At 45.0% G+C, this 21749-nt stretch overlaps 1 protein-coding gene across 7 annotated transcripts in view; it reads right to left on the reverse strand.

Annotated features, from left to right (window-relative positions):
- ep300a (EP300 lysine acetyltransferase a) overlaps positions 1-18585 on the reverse strand; it is a gene marked incomplete at its 3' end in the record, with an annotated part of 42528 nt that extends 23943 nt beyond the window's left edge. For 4 of the 7 annotated variants that reach the window (XM_083787703.1, XM_083787702.1, XM_083787701.1 and 1 more), the window contains exons 1-14: positions 18109-18584; positions 14978-15678; positions 9940-10122; positions 9452-9794; positions 8900-9019; positions 6448-6690; positions 5456-5561; positions 4962-5081; positions 4754-4871; positions 3898-4039; positions 3160-3234; positions 2499-2584; positions 1091-1243; positions 59-535 (exon numbers count right to left, since the gene is read on the reverse strand). In XM_083787703.1, the coding sequence (XP_083643829.1) occupies positions 59-535; positions 1091-1243; positions 2499-2584; positions 3160-3234; positions 3898-4039; positions 4754-4871; positions 4962-5081; positions 5456-5561; positions 6448-6690; positions 8900-9019; positions 9452-9794; positions 9940-10122; positions 14978-15678; positions 18109-18202 (2961 nt within the window). In that variant the 5' untranslated portion in view covers positions 18203-18584. Of the gene's footprint in view, positions 1-58; positions 536-1090; positions 1244-2498; positions 2585-3159; positions 3235-3897; positions 4040-4753; positions 4872-4961; positions 5082-5455; positions 5562-6447; positions 6691-8899; positions 9020-9451; positions 9795-9939; positions 10123-14977; positions 15679-18108 lie in introns of all 7 variants that reach the window. The other 3 variants (XM_083787699.1, XM_083787704.1, XM_083787700.1) reach the window with 2 other exon arrangements.
- Positions 18586-21749: the final 3164 nt, after the last annotated feature.

Consider the following 21749-nt stretch of genomic DNA (forward strand, 5'->3'; position numbering starts at 1 on the left):
GAGTAAAATGGACACGTACAGTCTCCGAATTACATCAACACTGAGGTTTTTTACTGACCGGAGTGCGTGGCAGCTGAGCGCTGTGCGGCGTGGAGCTGGAGGTCAGTCCAGGGTGAGAGGGAGTGGTGGATCCACTTGGCATGTGCTGCTGCATGGACTTGTTGGAGCCCGGCCCCTGACTCATCTGGTTCTGCTGTGGGGCAGGGGGAGGTGGAGCCAACTGGGGCGGGTTGGGGGTGTGTGGCTGTGGGGTCTGGGACCCAGCTAGCCTTGGGGGCGTTTGGTGAGGGGTGGGGGTCCGACTGCGGGCAGGAGAGGGCGAGCAGCTGCGCATGGCCGCTAGGTGGGGGATGGAGTTGGGCTGCTGGTTGGCGTTGGGCGGGGTCATGTTGGACGCAGGGCCGCCCATATTGGAGCTGGGACCACCTCCACCACCGACGCTCTGGGGACCCATGGGTCCCACTGGACCACCGGCTGACCCGGGCTGGGCCAGAGGACTAGCTACTGGCAGAGAGGGAGGAGTGCCCATCTGTGTCTGAAGAAAGAAGCACAGTGAGAGGAAGAGGAGAAGAGGGAGGACAAGGACAAGTAGAGGAAGAAGAGAGGGAGCAGAGTTGGGGGCGGGGGGAGGGTTGAAAACAGGAGGATGGCACAATCACTATATGAGGTTCCACTGAAACCAACACTGTACTAGGTAGAGAACCTGCGTTATCAAAAGGTAAACAAAAGGCACACATTCAGATTTTATCATTTGATATGAATTAATATGCATCTATCTATACATTATATCTATAAGTTAATAACAGGAAAAAGACAACAGAGGCACCTGTCACACTCTTAGTTTGCTATGATATTAAGTGTTTATAGTAGGGTTGTATGACCAGGCTAAAATTACATATTGTAACAAATATAGTGAGTTAATATTAATCTTGAAGTTGGAGTTTTATAGAATAAAATCATTTGACTTTTATCATCCACTATTAAGATCTTGACCATTTTCAACTACAGCAGGCACGTGATTCAATTAGCCAGAAGGTTACACCAGATCAATTGTGCAGTCCTAAAGTCCAGGTAGCCTGCTCTGTCTTACCTGTGACATTCCTCCCTGCGGTCCATGCTGGGCCATGCCAGGCTGAGCAGTGCCGAGCCCTGGGCCTGACCCAGGGAACTGTCCTTGGGACATGTACTGGTTCTGGAGCTGGTTGACATTGGGCTGGCCCATCCTGGCTCCCACCATACCCATCTGTAGATGGAACAGTGCAAACACAACCAATCATATTGACGTGTCTACGTGACGTATGGTAGGTGCGACAGCAGGAAGTAAACAAGTCCCGCCCTTAGCTCACGCTGATTGGTTCGAACCGGGAGCGGTTCAGTCTTAGCTCAACCCCCTGAGCAATCTCAGATGGATGCTGTCTTGGGGAACATGGTTACTCAATACCGCCCCCATCTGGCAGAGTCAGGTTAATAACAATGCCCACATGGGCATTCAGTTCAGTTTATTTTGGTCATTAAAACAGATTAATACAGTGCCTGCTTTGTTTTTTTGCAAAAGAAACAATGACCAAAAAGGTGTAGGCTGAAGCCTAAAGCTCAACACACACCGTCTGTGAACGCCGCGCGTCAAAATAGCCGCCTTCGTTATTTTCAATTAACCTATCCCACACCGGCGCTCCGATGCGCCGCTGTTCTATTTTCCAGGCGTTGCCGCACGGCCTCCATCCGGCTATCCGTGGCTGGCAGGTCTGTAATAGCTCCGCTTCACAGACGGTGTGTGTTGGGCTTAAGCTTATTGTGCCTACCCTTCTAACATATAAATGGCTTTCATAGGTGAAATAATACAACAAAGCAAACGGAAAGAAAAAAACAAATAAGAGGGTGTCCCGGTTATTAACTCCTATACTATAGCGCCATTGCCGAAGATTATTGTCAATTGAAGCCTCATTTTGATACTGACGCTTAACGCCATTGCCGAAGATTAATGGCAATTGCGCTTTTATAGTGCATTCGATCGATCGAGCCATAATGCTACTTACGTTAGCCGGTTAGCTAGCTCTGTTAGCGCAGCACTGGATCGTCCATTTTAGATCGTCGTCGCCATAATAATCCATTCTATCCGTTTCTTTCAATCTCCTGTATCTCCTATTCCTTGTCCCAGATGGCATTTTGGTCAAAACAGCGTTTCTTTGACGGCACAGAGCCGGCGATGTGGAGCTCTCCAGTGCACCGGCATAGATCGATCATGTAAACAAGGCCTGTCTCGGCTCCGTCGAGCGTCCTAGGATAAGCTACTTCCGGTAGACTTGAACTGTGGCTTTTCAAAATAAGAGCTCATTAAAAAAATGCTGGCATGAATTAGATCCCAATTATAATTTTTTCAATAAATGCTAGCGGAGTAAGAGTTAAAGTTCCGGTGTCTTAAAACACAGTGCAACAATTAGCTATTGAGATAGCACAAAGCAATATGTGTATGGATGGATCTGTGAGTGAGTGCTGACCTGGTTGCCAGTTGCTCCCATAGGAAGAGGAGGTGTAGACCGTTGGCCCATGGGTGACATTCCCATCTGATTGAACTGGTTCATACCTGCAGTAACAGACAACAATGACATAGGTTATAGTAACAAATAAGACCCAATGTACTAAAGCAGACTGAACCACACAGCAAAACGGATTCAAATGTTCAGGAGCACCGCTGGTATAGGTTGGAAATAACCTTGGTTATCCTCTAACCACATAAAAAAATAAAAGTAATATCTTTACCCATTTTGACCTGAGATCAGATTCTAAAAATGTCTTCTACATCCTGACAGTTTACTGAAAAAGCTATGTTTCTATGTCAGTCGTGCTTCGATTTTTCGTATCGTATCGCTCGTAGCGCGCCACTCGGTGGCGCGCTATGAGCTTGTAGATCTGCTATTATAGCTAAAGCATAACATAATGCTAACACCAAAAGGAGTTCCCGCCCCGTATTTAAATATAGTAATAAGCAAAAAAAACTTTGAACGCAAATAAAAATAACAAATTTTGGAGCCTGACCAAAAGGCATGGTGGCGGCTAGAGATGCTGTCCTGAATCCAAACGGTCACAGAGCATCAAATGCATCTTGGCTACAAATCACAGTCACAATGAGTAAAACGTGACGTAAAATGTGTCTCTTACCTGGACCCTGCATCCTGTTGACCATCTGATTGGGTCCTGGGGGTCTCACCATTGGTGGCTCAGGGAGGGGACCATCTGTAAACAAGCAGACAGGAAGGTTTTATGACTGTTTGACTTAAAGCAGAGCAGACATCCTCTTCAGTATCTTTAGGGACCATCAAATAATAATTGATTTTATTGTAATGCACTTGTAATGTGAAAATCATTTGCATAATAAAAATACAAAAACCACACCACTATACAAGATCTAAGAAATTAAGCCTACAGGTAAAACTAGTGTAGCTAAAAGATAATGCTTTAGTCCTCTCTAAAAAGAGTCAAACGACTGTGGTGCTCTCAGGTGGGCAGGGAGAGCATTCCACCGTTCGGGGACGGCCGAGGAGATGGCCTGGTCGCCCATGGTACATAGGTTGGTCCTGGGGGTTTTGAGGAGGTTAGTGTTTGAAGAGCTTAGGTTGCAAATCAGGGGTTGTTGGAAGACCAATTTCTTGAGGTAGGAAGGAGCGTTGCCACCAAGACGTTTTTCCTGGATGAAAACGCCAAGACGCTCTCATAAAAGGTCAACCTTTTATAAATAGTAAACGCCACAGGTGAAAGTGCAAGTGGAGCACAAAATAAACGTGCAGCGCCTCGTGGCACTGCTGGTTTCCAAAAAACCTCGGTACATACAGGTGCTGGATAAACCCTGTATTAAATATTGACATGCCACTGGGACAACGTGCAGCATGTCTCACTTACTTGGAGGTAGTCCCGTGGGAGGTTGACCCATTCCGGGAGGCCCCAGCCCCAGGCCCTGCTTTTGTAGCCTGGTCCTCCTCTTCTCCTCCAACTCTTTCTGGATCTTATAGATCTTCTCCGCTAGCAGGTGGTAGTACTCCGCCTAGGAGAGAAGGGTGAAGACAATTAGAGAGTGGAGTACAGCAGGTCTAAAACTAAAAAAAGATCGAAGTTAAAGTCATACTGCTGTAGGATATTTTATACACGTAATCAGAAACAATATTTATTAACTGTAAAACACATAAATATAGGGTATTAATTTCTGTTTCCTACGTTGTTTGTCAAGTTGTCAAAAAGCGCATTTATGTGGAATGGTTATTGTGAATACCACAGAAAGCTTATATCAAAAATGACTTGTTTAGTTGAAAGGTATGGTTAAGTAATAAATAAGCATGACTTTAAACCAGACCCTGGGCCGTACTGTACTGTACTGTACTGTACTGTACTGTACGGCCCAGGGTGCCGGCCAGGTTCCGGCGAGCCAGCCCACGTTCGAAATGGTTGAGAAATGACCGTTACCGTGTGGGGGTCCCCAGGGGTCCCTCTATTGTACTGTACGGTCACTGTACTGTACTGTCACACCCAAAATCATCATATACAGAGTTAATGTGTGTGTGTGTGTGTGTGTGTGTGTTAGGCTGCACAACAGTGACACTTGGTTGTGAAAACCAACCAAACGCTATATTCGTGCTCGGACAGATAGACGGACACAGCCAGCCAGGGACCCAGGGACACACAAAGCCGTCCAGAGTGGTTGCACCACTCAAAAATAATTTGTCACGGTAGTATTTATTAGAAGAGTAATAATGTTGCTTACTCTGCTGTTGGCCGACTCGTACATGTCTCCCTCCACCTTCCTGGCATAGGCCACCAAGTTCTCCATCCGTCTGTCTTTAAGGGCGGCGGGATCTGGGGTAGGAAAGATGGCCTGGACACTGTGGGTGAGAAGAGAGAGAGGTCTGGTGTTAGAGGACAACCAAGTATACCACTGGGGCTATATAGTGATGGTTTTCCCAGTCCCTTACAGTTTGTCCACCAGGTGGTTTCTCAGGTCCTGTGTGATGTCCTCATGCCAGCTCTTCCTCATGCCCGGGGCGGAGGGAGGGTTGGCCGTCGGCATTGAACCCACACCATCGTTCATCAGTCTGAAATGAAACATAAAACAAAAATAAACACATACCTTGTAGCACTAGTATGAGTATGCATGTGATATTCTCTATCTGACATGTGTGCATGTGTTAATTTGGAGTTGCTAAGTGGGCACAGCATGGCACTGACACTTTTTCTTTCGGCTGACTGATTTTTGCAGAGAGGGATGCTGTTGGCTACACAGGTCTCACAGTGTGTCATGTAGTGATGCTGTTTTATGGTTTATTAACAATAAAATAATAAAGAACCCCCCCGATTGACTATCGATAAATCGTTAATATTGAATTATAGTAATGGATTTTCATTTTGGACACTTTTACACATCCCTAGTGTCATGTTGCATTTTGTTGTGATGTGTCCATGCTCTCACCCCTGGCTGTTGACGTTGAGATGCATCATGGTGTCCTGTAGCAGGCTGGCTTGTTGACTCTGAGCAGAGACTCCAACACCTCCATTCACTCCCATTGGATTACCACCTGGACACAAAGGGCGGATTTTGGATTATTACATTTGGATAATTTGTATTGTCTTTTTAAAGGCCATTTAATTTGTAATTTGAGTATCTTACACAAACAGATACAAAACAAATATGCTAGTTTTTGTTTATACAATTTGCCTACTTTCAACAGCATGTTTTCAAAAAGCATATGAACTTTAAAGTTTCAATATGTCCACATTCTATGATAATCAATTATATTGCATTTATACCGGAGGAATTGTGCACAATAATCATTCTATACCAGTGAACCTGAGTTAACAACCACCATTTCTAACGAGAGCTTGCTCAATCTGCAACATGTTGTCAGTCTGGCACTGTAGTGTTTGCACAGTGGGGACATGTGACATTAAGTACACACCTCTCAACATCGAGGGTCACCAATGACTCCAAGACTGTAAACCCACCAGAGTACGTCAGGTCTTCATTCTAGCCCTCAGACCTCGAAGTCTAGGTCAATGCATTAATGTACCTGGTAGAATTTAAAACTAGCAATATTCAGGGTAACCCCAACTCTGACAGCTTTGTTTTCTCACACAAACAAAGATTCAAGGCCTTGTTGGGTGAGTAAAAAGTTTAAAAAGTCATTTTGGGGTTTTAAGGCCTATTCATAGTTTGGATTTTCTGTGGTGAGGTGACCACCACTCTGGTGGTGAGGTGACCACCGGAGCTGAAATAACGTTGAGCGGTGGCGAGTAAAAACAGAGATTAGGGCTGGGGCGGTGGTTTGCTCTTCACCGCGGCTCGTCACGTCATGTTGTAGTTCGGTGGTCACCTCACCACCGAAAATCCAGACTATGAATAACGCTCAAGTATTCCTTTAAGTTTTCATTCATTGGTAAACCAAACCAGTCGCTCTCACTCACCCATGGGGTTGAGTGGCCTCATGCCTGGCTGTCCTTGCAGGCCCTGGTTGGGCATGTTGGGCTGGGAAGGTTGTGCCTGGAGTTGGTTACCCTGGTAGGTGAGGCCCAGAGCTGCGTAGGCCCGCTCTATGGAGCTGGGATCAATTTGGCTGGGTGGGTTGAGACTGGGAGCACTCGGTTGGCCGCCAGGGACTGCGCCGCCTAGCGAGCTACCTAGACCAGCACTTGCACCGCCCAGCAGAGCTGTAGGGAGACGGAGGACAGAAGACAGCAGGTAAGCATTACCTTTGATGACACAAGAGATAAACAATACTTTTGCACATTTGGGTTGTTAACAGCCTCGAAGCAGATAGATAATCCAATGCAACAAAGTCCCTACGCACTGTTGCAACTTGTGCAATTCAAAAATGTAATTCAAGAGAAAACAAAACACTGGGGCATTCGGGTGGCGCAGGGGTAAAGTTCTGCTCACAGCCATGGCGACTGGCTTTTAAGTCCACCATGGTGCAATTAGCAATGTTTACAGGTGGGAGGCCAGTTGGGGAGGGCGATCTCCGTCGATCACTATCGACTGCTACAGGTTGGTTGGATGCCATTGCAAAGAGCAGAACTGGGAAGGATAGCACGTTCCTATAGTAATATTAATTTGAATGTAACAACTGGATATTTGTAGTGCTGCCAGAATTGGCCAAAAATGCCATTTGAATATTCCTTTTAAACATCACGTGGGTTTGAATGATTCGAATGGCAAATGTATATATTTTTTAATATAAAATATTGCAGCCTAATACGCAGTAGAACTTTCTCTTTATTTCTCTATATGCGCTGGTCCTGTATCGGCCGTGGTTGGTGCTGAGAAATGCACTCTCTTGCGAGATCAAATGAATGATTCATAATGATCTTAACCCATTCTGACCGGGCACCCATTTTGGTGTCGGCATCATGTAATGCTTTAGCTATTTAAAAATAGCAGATCTACAAGCTCATATCGCGCCACCGAGTGGCGCGATACGAGCTTGTAGGTCTGCTATTTTTGAAAAATCGAAGAGCGACTGACATTTTTAGAATCTGATCTCAGGTCAGAATGGGTTCATCAGACCAGTGTGTGTCCGGCGGAAACCTCGTATGAATCTGATCTCAGGTCAGAATGGGTTAATAGCCTAATTTTTGTCTAATGGTTTAGTTTAGATGCAAGCCCGGGACTTATTTGGAGAACAGAGACGCATCGCTCCAACGATGTTCACATGTGCTGAGCCTGCTGTGATTGAACTTCTTACCTCGACATGAAACGGGACATAATCAAAGCAATGTTTTTGGTTTAAATCAAATTAAGGTGGGCTACAAGATAAATGTGTAACAGAGGGAGCTTTAACACGAGAGACAAGAATCCATGCATTGTTTTTACGTCGCCGTTTTTGTGTTCACGACCAGATGAATCACCGCTTCAGCTTGCCTTGACCCGTCATCATTTGTTAATCAAAGTAACATTGTGTGATTAAACGTGTGTGCTTTCTAATACCGAGCAAGTTAAAGTCAAAAGCCTAGCGAGTCTATGCTTCGAGTCCGGACTCCGGAGGCAACTGTGGTTGCACTGACCGTGTCACGTCTTGTCTGCAAGGCTGCAGTTGGGTGCCCCTCTGTCACTGTGGTCAGTGTGAAGTCTGTGCAGAGCGGTAGGCAGCTGATTTATTCTTCATTGTATGCTGGTGTCACATGGCAAATATAACTAATCTACAAGCTCACAACGACGCATTGTGGACTTTTAACTCAGCTCTCGTTTACACATGGCACCGTCGTATGATTAAGTAAAGCTTAGGGGAGACTTCTCCTGCCTTCTGTGATCTCGCGACACAAGCCGCCGATTAATGTTACATGGCCCAGAGTCTCGCGGGAACACTTAATTTTTGATTATTCTTCTTTTTTTTTTATATGAATATTCTTTCGAATATGGAATCTTCATTTGCAGCACTAGATATTCGCTTCTGGTGGCATTGTAAATTCGCCATTAAGGAGCACGTTCGTACTGGTGAACTTGGCATGCAAATTTGCGTCATCAACCAATAACAATAGTTTTACTGTTTTTAAACAATTCTGCTCTGGTAGAAACTGTAACATTGTCATGACAATCAGTTATGACTCATGAGGCTGGGATAGATGGTGACTATGTTTTTTTTTAATTTGTGTTTAGTGTTGATCACAAATGTTGATCTACAGCACCTCACACCAGGCAACAACATTCCAGTCCCAGAAGGACACAAATTAATTTCACTCTGATCATTTCTGGTATGACCAGAATTTATACCTTGGAAATAACTGCCAACAGACCACTTGCCATCGCACGTGGTCTTTTGACAGCGTGAGAATCAGATCAAAACATTTCCAGGTACATTCATAGTGTGAATACAGTAAATGCGGCTTTAGTATAATAGCTGGCGTATGGTCAGATACAGACACTCACACTGGGGGTTCCTCTTGTCTCCGGCATTCTTCAGCGGCAGACAGACAGGACAGTCGTGTCGTGTGCAGTTCTTCCAGTGGGAGATGATCTGCCTGGATGATGCACAGTGAGCGACTGAGGAACCATGAGAGAGGGAGAGTGGGGGACAAGAAAGAGTGGTAAAAAAAGAATGGGGACAAATGGCAAAGAAAGAAATGTGAGTTAGACCTTTCAGGATCTTGCAATAATGGTGCTTGAGATTTAGGTGCTGTGTACTGTCCACAGTAGGGCTCAACAAATATTCAATAGTTAAATCTATATGCCAATACTAAACTCAAATTTAAAGACAAGAATGTTCTATTTTGTAAGTTCTCACTGGGTTACTGTAATCTTGCCTCTCTGAATTTAGTAGTTGAAAGTTCTAACTACCCGTTGCAGCTTCAGTGTCTTTGAGCAACAGAAGAACCTCTCACCTTTCACCATTTTAACCACTTCATGGCGGAACAAACTCCTCTCGTATTAATAAAATAACAATAGCCTTCGCCCAATCTTTGAACTCCCACTTACCCTGACAGGACTTGCCGGCCTGGCAGTGGGTCATGTGGTTGAGGACGTTCTTCATGGTGCGGCAGTGTGGTAGGTTACACTGGCGCACCTCCCCGTTGGCCTGCTCACGCCGCTGGCATTTGTGGGCATGGAGCAGGAGCACCAGCTGCTGCTGGATCAGCTTGCGCTTCTCAGGGTCAGCAGTAGGGGGCGCTCCGGCTGCGGCGGCAGCTGCTGCCGCTGCCGCCGACACCTGGCCTCCAGGACCCACCAGACCGCTCTGGCCGCTGGAGACCATCCCCGGAGCTCCGCCCACTACAGGCCCAGAAGGACCTCCCACTCCTGGCTGTGGCTGTTGAGAGGCCTGCACCAGTGAGGTGGTGGTAGAGAACAGAGGGGAAGAGGTGGAAAGGAAATAAGGACAATTTTGTTTATTACAGTATAATAAAAGGTTTTTTACAACTATCACTATGACAGACAAGAACGTACAGACAAAAATGATGTCCTACCATGGCAGCCATGCCTTGCATGGGCTGGTTCTTCTTGTCCATGCTGAACTGGGCCAAGCTGTTGGCCATGGGCCCCTTGTTCTGGAGCTGAGGGCCCAGCCCTGCTCCCCCAAGACCCTGGTTCCCCTGCTGTCCGTATGGACCTCCGTATGGGGCCCCTGGGGTACCCATCATACCCATACTCTGAAGGGAGAGAAGGGAGAGAAGGAGAGGATTAAAATGGAGGATGGAGGAGAGGGAGAATAAAGTGAAAAGTGGATGTGAAGGGTGCAAAGGTGTAGGTGAGTGGGAAGAGAGAAGTTATGTGCAGGGGAGAACAAGACAGCAGAGCAAGGAGAAATGGATGAGGAGAGATGGAAGAGAGTAGGAGGAGATAATATACAGGAAAGGTGTGCAGAGATTGAAAACAGGGAGACGGGGTAGAAGTGTAACAAGTAGAGATGGGAGGCGGAGAGGGAGGTAGGGAGACACGGAAAAGTATAGGAGATGGAGAGGATGAAGGGTGTGAAGGGGTGAATAGGAACAGGAAGGGATGAAGGATTGAGACAATGATGAGGGAATGTTGAAGAAAGGGGATGGAGATGAGGGGAGAGAGTGAAGTACAAAGACAGGAGGGGGACAGAGAAGTGATGGAAGACAAGGAAAGAGGTAGTGATGTGAGGTATTTAACTAGCACAAAGCAAGGGAATAAAAAAGAAGGTAAAAGAACGGTGAACAGTGTTCACGTTCACCACAGGGGGTGACCCGGCTAGTCGGCTACACAGAGAGCTGGTGCGGTGCGCAGCCAGGTTGTCTGTAAACTCTGCACCTGAATCTTTTTTTTGCAGATCTGCCAAACTTGGAATATTGACATGAGTACCACCCATGCATGGCGCAGGAAATTTGTGGCGGGGGTCCCGCAGGTGCAAATTTGGGGGTCCCGCATGCCTTTTTGGGGGGAGGGGGGGTGTTATATAGAAAATGTCACACAAGAAATGTAGTACATTGCACTAATGGAGAATTATTATACTGTTTTACCGTTTATAAATCTCTCTGTGGCTCTGGGCCCAGCTACATCTCAGACATGTACTTTGAATGTGTATGAAAGGTGCTATATAAAAATTGCCTTGCCTACTTCGGCTCAGACCGAGTTAACATATAGTCTATCAATAAATAACCCAGCAAGCACGGTCAGGACCTGGACGAATTGGTGACGTCTCGATTGGGGCCAGATCAAGTCAGATCTGGCCCAGAATATCACCTGATTTCAACCAACATAAATTCTGCCCACTAAGACGGACGAATCAGAGAGAGAGTCCTGAAGATTGTTTCCAGTCACTTCAATCGCTTAATTTTGGCCGTGCAGGACAGCGTAGATTAAAATAAATAGTCCCTTCGCTCGCTGGCATGACGCGTACGTAATTTCACTTTGGCAGTGGAACCAAATGGACCCGCTCGTTAAGACAAGACGGCTCGGCTCATGCCTGGAACTGCGGTGGGATCCATAAAAACCACGGCGGGCGCTCTTGCACGCCGTAAATTGCTTAGTTTATCTTTTTTCAGATATTGTTTTGGCTTTTTCTGCCTTTATTGATAGGATGAAAGTAGACTGACAGGAAATGGGGAGAGAGATGGGGGGGAAGACACGTGGCAAAGGCCGTCGGGATCGGGAGTCGAACCCGTGGCACACCGTCAGGCTGGCTCAGCAGCCTAGGTGCCCAGACGGTTGAGATAACCGCCAATTGCTTAGTTTTTGTTGTGCATTTCGTACGTGTGCACTGAGACCTAGAATTGCGTGGTTTCTACAAAACATGTGTGCGTGTTGGGCTGTTGGCAGGACTGCAAGGGCTATTTTTCAATGTGTATGCCGGGGGTTACGCAGCCCTTTGCCTCGCCTTCAGAGGGGGAAATACTGTAAATACGGAACTCCTCTAGGGACCGCTGCGCCCAACGTACGGTTCCGACGCCAGAGTAGCCCGCTGTCCGCCCCATTAGAGCCCAAACACACAACCTTTCCCAAGATTTAATTTGGTTCCGCTCCCTTTACAATCAAACATCCTGTGCTCAGACTGCTCACCCAGGCAGCGCATATTCACAGGCAGCGCATATTCATACTCTAACAGCAGTTAAAAATGAGTATCAGTCTAGCGAAAGGAACATGGAAGTGATGAGAGATGAACGTTGCTTCTTCCAGTGGGATGCGGGTATGGGGAGGAAGTTAATAGTGTTCCTTTTCATACCGTTGAGCTGCGTTCCCTCTCCCATCTGAGAGAGCAATTAAATACGTCTACTTTCTGAATAGACACGCTGCTTTCCGTTTCTAATCAATTAGGTGGGTTATGGCATTTATTTAGTTCAATTAAGCCATTAACGATGGTTTAAAACATACATAAACCAATTAAGTCTGTCGTGGCTATTAGAGACTTAATATTGACATATCTGGGATTGTGTAACCCCTCACTGTGATGCACTTAATTAACGGGAGCTTTCCCCTCACCCATCAATCTATGGTTGGTAATTTCTGGTTCTCATGATGCCATCACTGTGTGTGTGGCCCATGTGAAGGGAAAACCGATTCAACAGAGTGACAGATACAGCCTTTGACACAATTTATTTCTGCCAACTTAACAAAAATGTGGACAATGAAAACAAACCTAGATGTTAGAATTCTATTCAAAGATTTTTCCCAACAGGTGTTCGACCTGGTAAGAACACATGTACTGTTCCTGAAGAAACATTGTGGGCTCGAGTCGCTCCCTACTCGATGATGTATTAAGCCAGATGACGTCCTATTGACGTATATGACATATATGACGTCTTCCTATTGATTGACCAACATGATTTCACAGTCCAGCAGGAAAACGGGCCCGGGAATAAAGATGTACGATAACCCACAATAAGCTATAATGGCGCGAGACATAGCCAACAACACTGTAGAGCTCAAGACCGTGATAATAGTTAGGAGAGTGTGGAGGGCAGCGATTCAAGAGTCCCGAGTTGGTGTTGGCTAGACTGCACTCTCGCATCGCATCGCAAGCTATAATCCTTCCCAGTTCCCACAACTGGACTAGGTTCAAATCCGACCAGAGGCTCTTTGCTAAATGTCATCCCCATTCTATCTCCCACCTTTCCTGTCTCTCACCGTCGGAAGTCTTGCCTAATGCTGTTGACAGTTAAGTCCATAGACTTAGCTGCCACTCTGTTAAAAGTGCTCTGAGCAAACATTAGAAGTCCATAGACTTGGCTATCACGTTTAGCTATTCACGTAGATCCCGTAAATAATCATTAGTCTGGCCCCCCGCTGATTCCGTAAATTACGTGATAAGGGTCTTTTCATTAATTAATCCATGTTTTGATCGGATTGAGTCGACAGCCGAGGGACGTTAGCATGCTAGTGTCGAGTGTGACACTGGACCACGCCATCTTAAGTTGCGTGCGCATCCATGTGCATTCTATGTGCTGCTTTCAATGTCCTTTCTCCAAATCGACGCCATGAATGTCGTTTCTGGTCAAAACAAGGTTTTTCAACGGCTGACAGCCGGCGCTGTGATACTCGCGGTCCAGCGAGAGAACAACCCATCAAGACACCACATACACCATTACGTCATCGTAACATCAGGTTACAGATATTTGGCAATGCGTGATACATAAATACATTAATCCCGGCGGGGATTGTGTTAAAAGTCCAGACTTGGCTGCCATATCACGTAATTTCAAAAGCCAGAACAAAAAAAACACCCCCCCCCCCTTACGAATGCACTTAATTCAACACCACCAGTCTACCTTTATAGGAAGCCGTTATGATAAACGTTTCACTCCCAAGAGTGAAAACATCTACGCCTTGTGTAATTCATAAATTACGACACGATGATGGTTAGGGTTTTTTCCCCCCCTTTCTCAGAGATCTCTGCAGGCCTAACGTTCATGACTTATTACAGTTGCAAATATGTCATGAACAGTTAAAGGGACACAAAAGGGACTTTTTGCAATAAAATATATATTAATGACATTTAGAAGATTTAGAACACTTTCCTGGGGGTCTGTGTGTGTGTAATATCTATGCGTGTGTAATATGTGGTTTTAGATATTTTAGATTTTAGCAGTGAGCTCAGTGTCTCTGATGTCATCGACACTGGGCTCACTTCCTTCCTGGACTACAATTCTCATAAAGCTTTGGTGCACTGCTCCTCCTTGTGGATAGGGGTAGGGCCGTCTTTTTTTGTGGCTTTCGCCTTTATTTTATATTTTCTATAGAGGGACAGACAGTAGGCTGACAGGAAATGGGGGAGAGAGATGGGGGAGTGCATGCAGTAAAGGCCGTCGGGATCGGGAGTCGAACCCACTGCACACTACCAGACACAGACTACCGGCCAAGGTGCCTGGACCGCTGAGCCACGGCCCAGGCCATCTTACTGAGACAACATGTAGTCCAGGAAGTAAGTGAGCCCAGTGTCCATGACATCAAAGACACTAGGCTCACTGCTAAAATCGCATATTACACACATAAAGACCCCCCAGGAAAGTGTTCTAAATCTTCTAAACGTCATTAACACATTGATGATGATGATGATGATGTTTCCCTTTAACACATCATCGTCCAAGAGGACTGGGGATGAAAACTAAAACATTTATTTATTATCACTTTTATCCTATTCTCCTATATCCAATATTCTTACCTTTCCCTCTCTCCGTGACTATCGATCTCTTACTCCCTCCTCAACCTCCTCACTTGTTGTCATCTTTAAATAAATGCTGTGATTACAGCTCACGTTACGATTATTTAGCTGAATAGACATGCTGCTTTCCATTTCTATTTCTTCTTAAAACACATATTTATTCATGCATTTGACGGAAATTTTTGCATCAACATCATCACTGTTTTCAAATACAGCATTTAAAAAGCAAAGAAAACATTTCCGGTTGCTTGTACCTCACACAGGACAGGTTTTACAACAGTAATTGACCATCCTTTGACTTATAGCCTGTAAAAATGTACTATATTGTACATTTTCAAATTATATCAATTTAAAGTGGCATCACAGAGTTGAAGGAGCCTTACCTTGTTCAGTGCTCCAGGTTGCTGACCTCTCATTCCAGCCGGTCCCCCTGATCCTTGCTGCTGCTGTAGGGTCTCAGCCAGTAAGTTACCATTACCCCCCATCCCTTGATTCCCAAAGCCCATCCTGGGGGAGCCATTCATCACCTGGCCCCCCATCATGCCCGGCTGCTGCTGTCCGTTGTTGCCTTTCTGCTGCGTTCCCATCATGCCCCTGTTCATGCCACCGCCAACCATGCCGGCTGCACTGTTCTGTTGCTGCTGCATCATGCTGACCTGCTGCTGGGGAGACATATGCTGCCCCCCCTGGCCCATCACTTGTTGGGGCCCCTGGTTGGGGGATGCCTTCATGTTTCCAAGGTGTTGCCCCATGGAGGTTGGCCCTCCGGGGCTGCCCATGGCTCCCTGGTGCCCCTGTTGTTGGGTGGAAGTGGGTGGTGGCGCCCCTGCACGCAAGAGGTCGGAGAGCTGCTTGTGCTTGGCCACCGCATCTGGTCCACCACCTCCTCCACCTGGACCACCTCCTCCTGGGCCTGGGCCTAGACCCAGACCCATTCCTCCGCCTCCAGGACCCAGGCTGCCAGGGCCTCCTCCCAGACTGGTGTGCAACTGGTTGAGGTCCCCACCATTGACCAGACCCAGGTCCGAAGAGCTGATGAGCTCATCTGGGAGGTCATGCTCCAGGTCAAACAGTGAACCAAAGTCTGAGAGAGGGGATGCAAGGAGAGCAAGGAAAGAAAAGACAGTCACATGAGAAGCATGATGAGACAAGGACAAAAATAATGTAAACAAAAGTGCATCTGGTTGTATGAAGTCTAGATCATTCAGCAGAACTGAGCAAGGACTTATAAACTGCATGCTTATTGCTTAACCAACAGCGATGAAAGGCATTTGGGAAGAAGGATGCCTGGGACATTTTCTAAACCCTCAAGAGTGTCTTTAAACAAAATTAAATCCTGACGTGCAGGTGGTATATCCATGCACAGAACTACAGGTGAGGTGACATCCAGAAATGAACTCAGTCAGCCTTACAGTTTATTGTAGAAATACTACCCCAGAAACATGTCACACAACTAGCCCATTAGTGGAGACGGGTGAACATGTGACAATGTGATTTAACATGATGGCGATACAGGTTCAGGCACACAAGCTGGCGGATGGCCTGATTCAGTGTTATTGCCACAGTGACAGAGCCAAGCTCGTAGAAAATCACACCGGGTGTGTACTGTGCACGACTCCATGCTGTGTGCTACGCACAACTCTTGGGCAATCAAGAGCGCAAATAGAGACCAATTCGCTATTCCAAAGACAAGGCAAGCACATGGGAGGCTAAATGGCACATTTTTGGAATTCTTCAAATCAAGAATTTAATTTGTCTCACCGTCAATGGATAGTTGTTTTTATTTATTTTTCTCCCATAAGTATCACATAATTTGGGACACTGTTATGTACAGAGACAAACTACAACTGTTTATTAATTAATTGGATAATGCACTGGGTAAATTCAGCATTAATATACTCAAATAGAGGAAATCTGTTTACAAACTGTTTAGCGAAGCAAAGTTAAGTTAACATCTCATGTACAATATTAATACTGATTTAATACGTTATGCAACTAACTTTATAAAACAACAACAACCAGTCTGAAATGTCTTCTAGCACAAAACCTCAACTTTAATAATATATGATGTTGATATTATGTATTATCCACAAGTGTTTAGGCCTGTAATGTTATTACTGAAACATGCTTCCATTCAACATGACACAAGGCTTGTCAAATAACTCAATTCAATTTAAATTATTCTCTACAACTAGTTTGGTTTTATCAACAGGGAGAAACTATTCTTGCAGTTCTTCAATATCCTCAATACAGTAATGCAAGCTTAATTACCTAGGGGGGACAACAGTAAAGGCTTGTGCAATGACAGAATGATGGAACATGTCCAGTCCACTTGCAAAGATGCTGACCACCTCAGAGCATAGCTAGAGAAGCTCAACTGCAGCAGTTAAATGACCATATGCATACGTGATGAAATCAAGACAACTATATTAAGTTGTAACAGCAGTCTACTTAACCAACGTGATATTTCAGTGGTAGTAGTGATGGACACGACGCTGTCTCTGATCCCCAGACAAGAGTTGTGTCCACACTGTGCCCAGTACATTACTCCAGCCCTCTGCCACACACCATCCACACCGAGACCACTACATTACTCCAGCCCTCTGCCACACACCATCCACAGAAAAACTAACAATGGCAATTTGAGCATAACAATCACTCAGACCCATGGGCCTAAATTTAGCTCTCCCACAACGCTAGCACCGTTAGCTACCTCTGCTTTGCTTACACCAACGTTAGCAGGGAAAAGATCCCATTTGGTTATGATGAGGCAAAAATAATGTGGTTCAGTATTTGTAGGAAGCATGTCTACACGGCTCCATGGACAGAAGAGGAGTTGTTGGACATGTCTAGTGTTTTGCTATGGCGATCAGTCAAAACATGGCCAAGAAAAACTTTATTATAAGTTGGCTGGCCGTTTAGCTCATTAGCAACCTGGCTAAACTAGCCATTAGACATGGAATGGTCCATCATTGGAAACCAACTAGCTATGGCTAGTAGTCTCTCGAATGAAGACACCAAGGATGAGTCAGTGACGTCAAATACAATCGGAAGTGTGTAGCCTGTAATTTCATGGGTTCCGTTATGGCTTTTAAGTACGTCGTCCCGCGATCCCCAAGTGTCACTGGACAAAATGACGTATTTTTAACATTAAAATGCGTTGACACTTAATTTGTGACAAGCGAACGGCTCGTGCGACGCAGCCTGTCAACGGCGCGGTGTTACGGCTACGGGGGCCCGGTAGTCCGTCCGAGGCACTTCCGCTAGGATGAAGCCTAGTATTGACATCACCCACGCATCCTTGGTATTCTATTCCAGAGTAGAGCTAGCTTCAGCTAATGTCTCTCTCCAAGTCCGACACACACAACGCTAACATGCTAACATTAGCCAGCTACGACAAAAACACAAGAGGAATCCCACGTTTCCTTCCTCTTTCGAGTGAACACGGGCCGATGAAAACGGCCCAATTTGATCAATAACACCGTAACGAATTATATCCAAAACAAATATTTACCATTTCCATCGCTGGCGGAGGCAGAAAGTGCCGGAGAGGAGAGTTTAGGCCTCTTGGCTGAAGGCGGGCCAGAGTCCAGAACGTTCTCGGCCATATTTTTTCGAAATAAAAATATATAAAGTATCCACAATTGCAGACGTTTTCACGTCTCGAGAACCTTGCTCCTTTTCGTTTCCACTATTGCGACTTTTCCCCCTCCTTTTGGGGGACTAAGAGGGGGAAAGTCCCGTGTACAAATTACTCCTCTTTCCTGTGTTCGCCTCTCGATTTCAGCCTCGGCGTATCAACCCCCCTCCCTCCCTGCTCGGATTTTTTGTTCTTTATAAATTTCTGCGAGCGGAGGAGGTGGTGGTGGAGGAGGAGGAGGGGGTCGGTGAAAAGTAAAAGAGGGAGACGCACGTAGCGGCTTCCCTCTAAAGTTATAGAGCTTCTTCAAATGTAAATAAACCGCCCCAGCAACGTCCCTCTCCCATGATTGCATCCGTCATTTCAGCCTCCCGTAGCGGAGTCTAGGTGAAGATAATGTCGGGCAGAAAAAGCTTGTTTGGCTGTGAAGTGATGGTGTGGTGGTGGAGGTGGTACTGCTGCTGGTAGCGGGTAAAGATGAAGGCATGCAATAAATAAATTAGACAAATGTCCATATGCACTGGCGGATACATATTATGCATATTCATTTGTATACGCATGGTAGAATTAAACGTTTGTTTTTAGTTTATTTTTTACAATTATTTTAAGGCCAAGTACAGAAAGTCTTTGGCAGTGGTATATTTTGGGGGGGCTATGTTCTCTTAAAAAAGAAAGAAAGAAATGCTTCTAATACACTAAATGTAAAGACCCTTGAAATCTAGAAAGTAACTATAAGCATTTAAAACAAAACATGTTTCAAATATGAATATATAGTTGATCAGACCTAATAAAAAAGAAAGGAGTGTGTGTGTGTGTGTGTGTGTGTGTGTGTGTGTGTGTGTGTGTGTGTGTGTGTGTGCGACTGTGCGTACACATTTGTAAACATATTTCGTTAATAAGTAGGCCTAATGTGTAAACTGCATGCCCCCAGACCCATAGAAACTCAAGTTTTTGTGTAGGGCCTACACAAAAACTTGAGTTTCTATGGGTCTGGGGGCATGCAGTTTTTAGGCTATAATATAGCAAACAAGTGGGTTCAGTGACATTTCTTATAGGCTACTTGTTCATGTTGCACTCATCAACATTTATTGTTATTCGGTACATCTTTTGTAATTACATATTTTCTTCTTTCAGCCAGTCCCACAGCGGTTTCCATCTGCTTATGTTCTCTGCATCTTCCTCAGTCTCTAAATGTTATGATGAATTGAACATGGTGGACCCTATTGTAAACAAGTGTAATGCTTTATGCCATAAAGTTTATGGTGTCATCCACAGTTAACAGTTTTATATTGAGTTGTGCTTGATATGTACTGTAATTCTCCAATCTATTAATAAATACTTCAATCAATCAATCAATCAATCAATCAAAGTCACTCCATCCACCTGCATGTCCTCTCTCACCGCTTCCATAAATAAACCACCTCTTTACCTGGCAGCTCCATCTTCAGCATCCTTTTCCCAATGTACCCCTCATCCCTCCTCTGCACATGTCTAATCTCAACATGGCCTCTTGACTTGTTTTACCCACAAACCGTAATCTATCCTGGCTGATTCTAGGTCTAATGTATCACGGCCGATTCATTCAATCCTTGCCGCTACAAAATCTGGTCGCAAAGGAATAATATATTCCACCCAATTAGACCAAAACTTTATACATTTCTCCTTCTGCAGTCTGAGAGAGAAAGTGATCTGTTCCATATTATTGGAACAGATTATTATCCATTATTTTATGGTGGGGGCCTCAGGAAGCAACCAGTGTCGTGTAAATACTTTTCTATAAATGCAGATATCGTTTATTTTATTTATTATTCAGATATATGTCTGAAAATACTTAACCCTGTACATTTTGTATTATTATTTCCAAGGCCACCTCTGTACTTTTTGACATCTTTCTACCATCTTTCCTCTTTCTGGCTTTGATGGCTTTGATCTTTTCAAAGCAATCAGGACAACCAGACAGATGCTTTTAAAAATGTCCATGAAAACACACCTATAAAAGTACTTTTGTCTGCTTTCTTCCTCATCTTTGCTGTTTCTGGGTGGCAGTGGCTCAGCAGTAGAGTGACCGGTTGAGCGGCCGTATGGGACCGCAAGGTTCCCAGTCGAAGTGTCCTTGAGCAAGACTCTGAACCCCTAATTTCTCCCGATGTGCAGGTTGGTGCCTTGCATGGTTTCCTTCACCATCAGTGTGTGAATGGGTGTAATGAAATGCACAATTTATGTAAAGCGCTATATAAATGCACCATTTATTTACCATTTATTTCTAAATTGCAATTGATGACTTTGAACTTTGAAGTGCAGTGCACTCACCCACCGACCAAACTTGCTAGCGCCAGATATTGTTATTTTTATTATATTTTGGGGAGGCATGCCTACCACCTATGCCTAGAAACACCCCTGCACATCCATTCTCAAAAACTGTACAGAGCTGGCTGCAAATTTCAGTAACCATGCCTGGGTTACTTTGATTGATTGATTGATTGATTGAAATATTTACAGAATTACAGTACATTTCAAGCACAAACTCAATACAAAGACTGTTAACTGTGAGTGGACGACCCAATTAAGCATTACACTTGTTTACAAGAGGGTCCACCATGTTCAATTCATCAAAACATTTAGAGACGTACAAATAGACACTTCTATATCAGAGGTTTTCAACTGGTGGTCCGTGGACCACTGGTGGTCCGTGAAGGTGGTCCCTGGCCATGCATTTAGTATGTTTTTTATCGACCACTAGTTGGGAAAATAACTAGTTCATTAAGTGACCTGGTGATGTATGATGACTTCCACAGAAAGGGAGTTTGAATTTCAAGGAAAAGTGAACCGGATTGACTGGTTGAGTCTATTAGGAAATGTCAAATGTGCCCATATAATCATGCAATCGCATGTGTCTGCTATCTATGAGTTTAATATGGAAGGTTAAGAGAACAGAGTAAGGGCAACCATGGGAAAGGAATAGCTCCGGACGACTAGCATATGCCAGTTAAATTACTGACTGTTAAGAGCTTGATTTAATTCACCTCAAATTAACAAATTTGATATTAATTTTAATATCCCCTCACCCAACTCAACAGTGGTCCCCAGGTTGATTCTTAGTCAGGGTGGTGGTCCCCAGGTTGATTATTAGTCAGCGTGGTGGTCCCTGGTTCATAATCAGTTGAAAACCCCTGTTCTATATAGTCAAGAACAGAACAGGAATTCATCATAAAGGAAGCAAAAAGGGTGCCCTTTGAGAGCGGTTTTGAAAGAGTCAAGGGATTCACATGTCTTAATGACTGTTGGTAGGGCATTTTGGTGGCATAGGAGCGAAAATAATTTAGTCCCTTGTTTGTGCTGAATCTGGGGTGTACATGGTTTGTTGCACTCCCTCTGGTGTTGTGGGTGTGGACTTCGTTAACATTAAGGAAGTATTTAGACAGGTACATGGGTATCTTGGTGGTGTATCGAATCTTGTGGACCAGACCCATTGCAAGATGCTGTACTCTGTCGTCGACCCTAAGCCATTCCAGCCT

The sequence above is a fragment of the Protomyctophum parallelum genome (genome assembly GCF_964188405.1).
Source record: "Protomyctophum parallelum genome assembly, chromosome: 17".
NCBI classification, from domain to species: domain Eukaryota; kingdom Metazoa; phylum Chordata; class Actinopteri; order Myctophiformes; family Myctophidae; genus Protomyctophum; species Protomyctophum parallelum.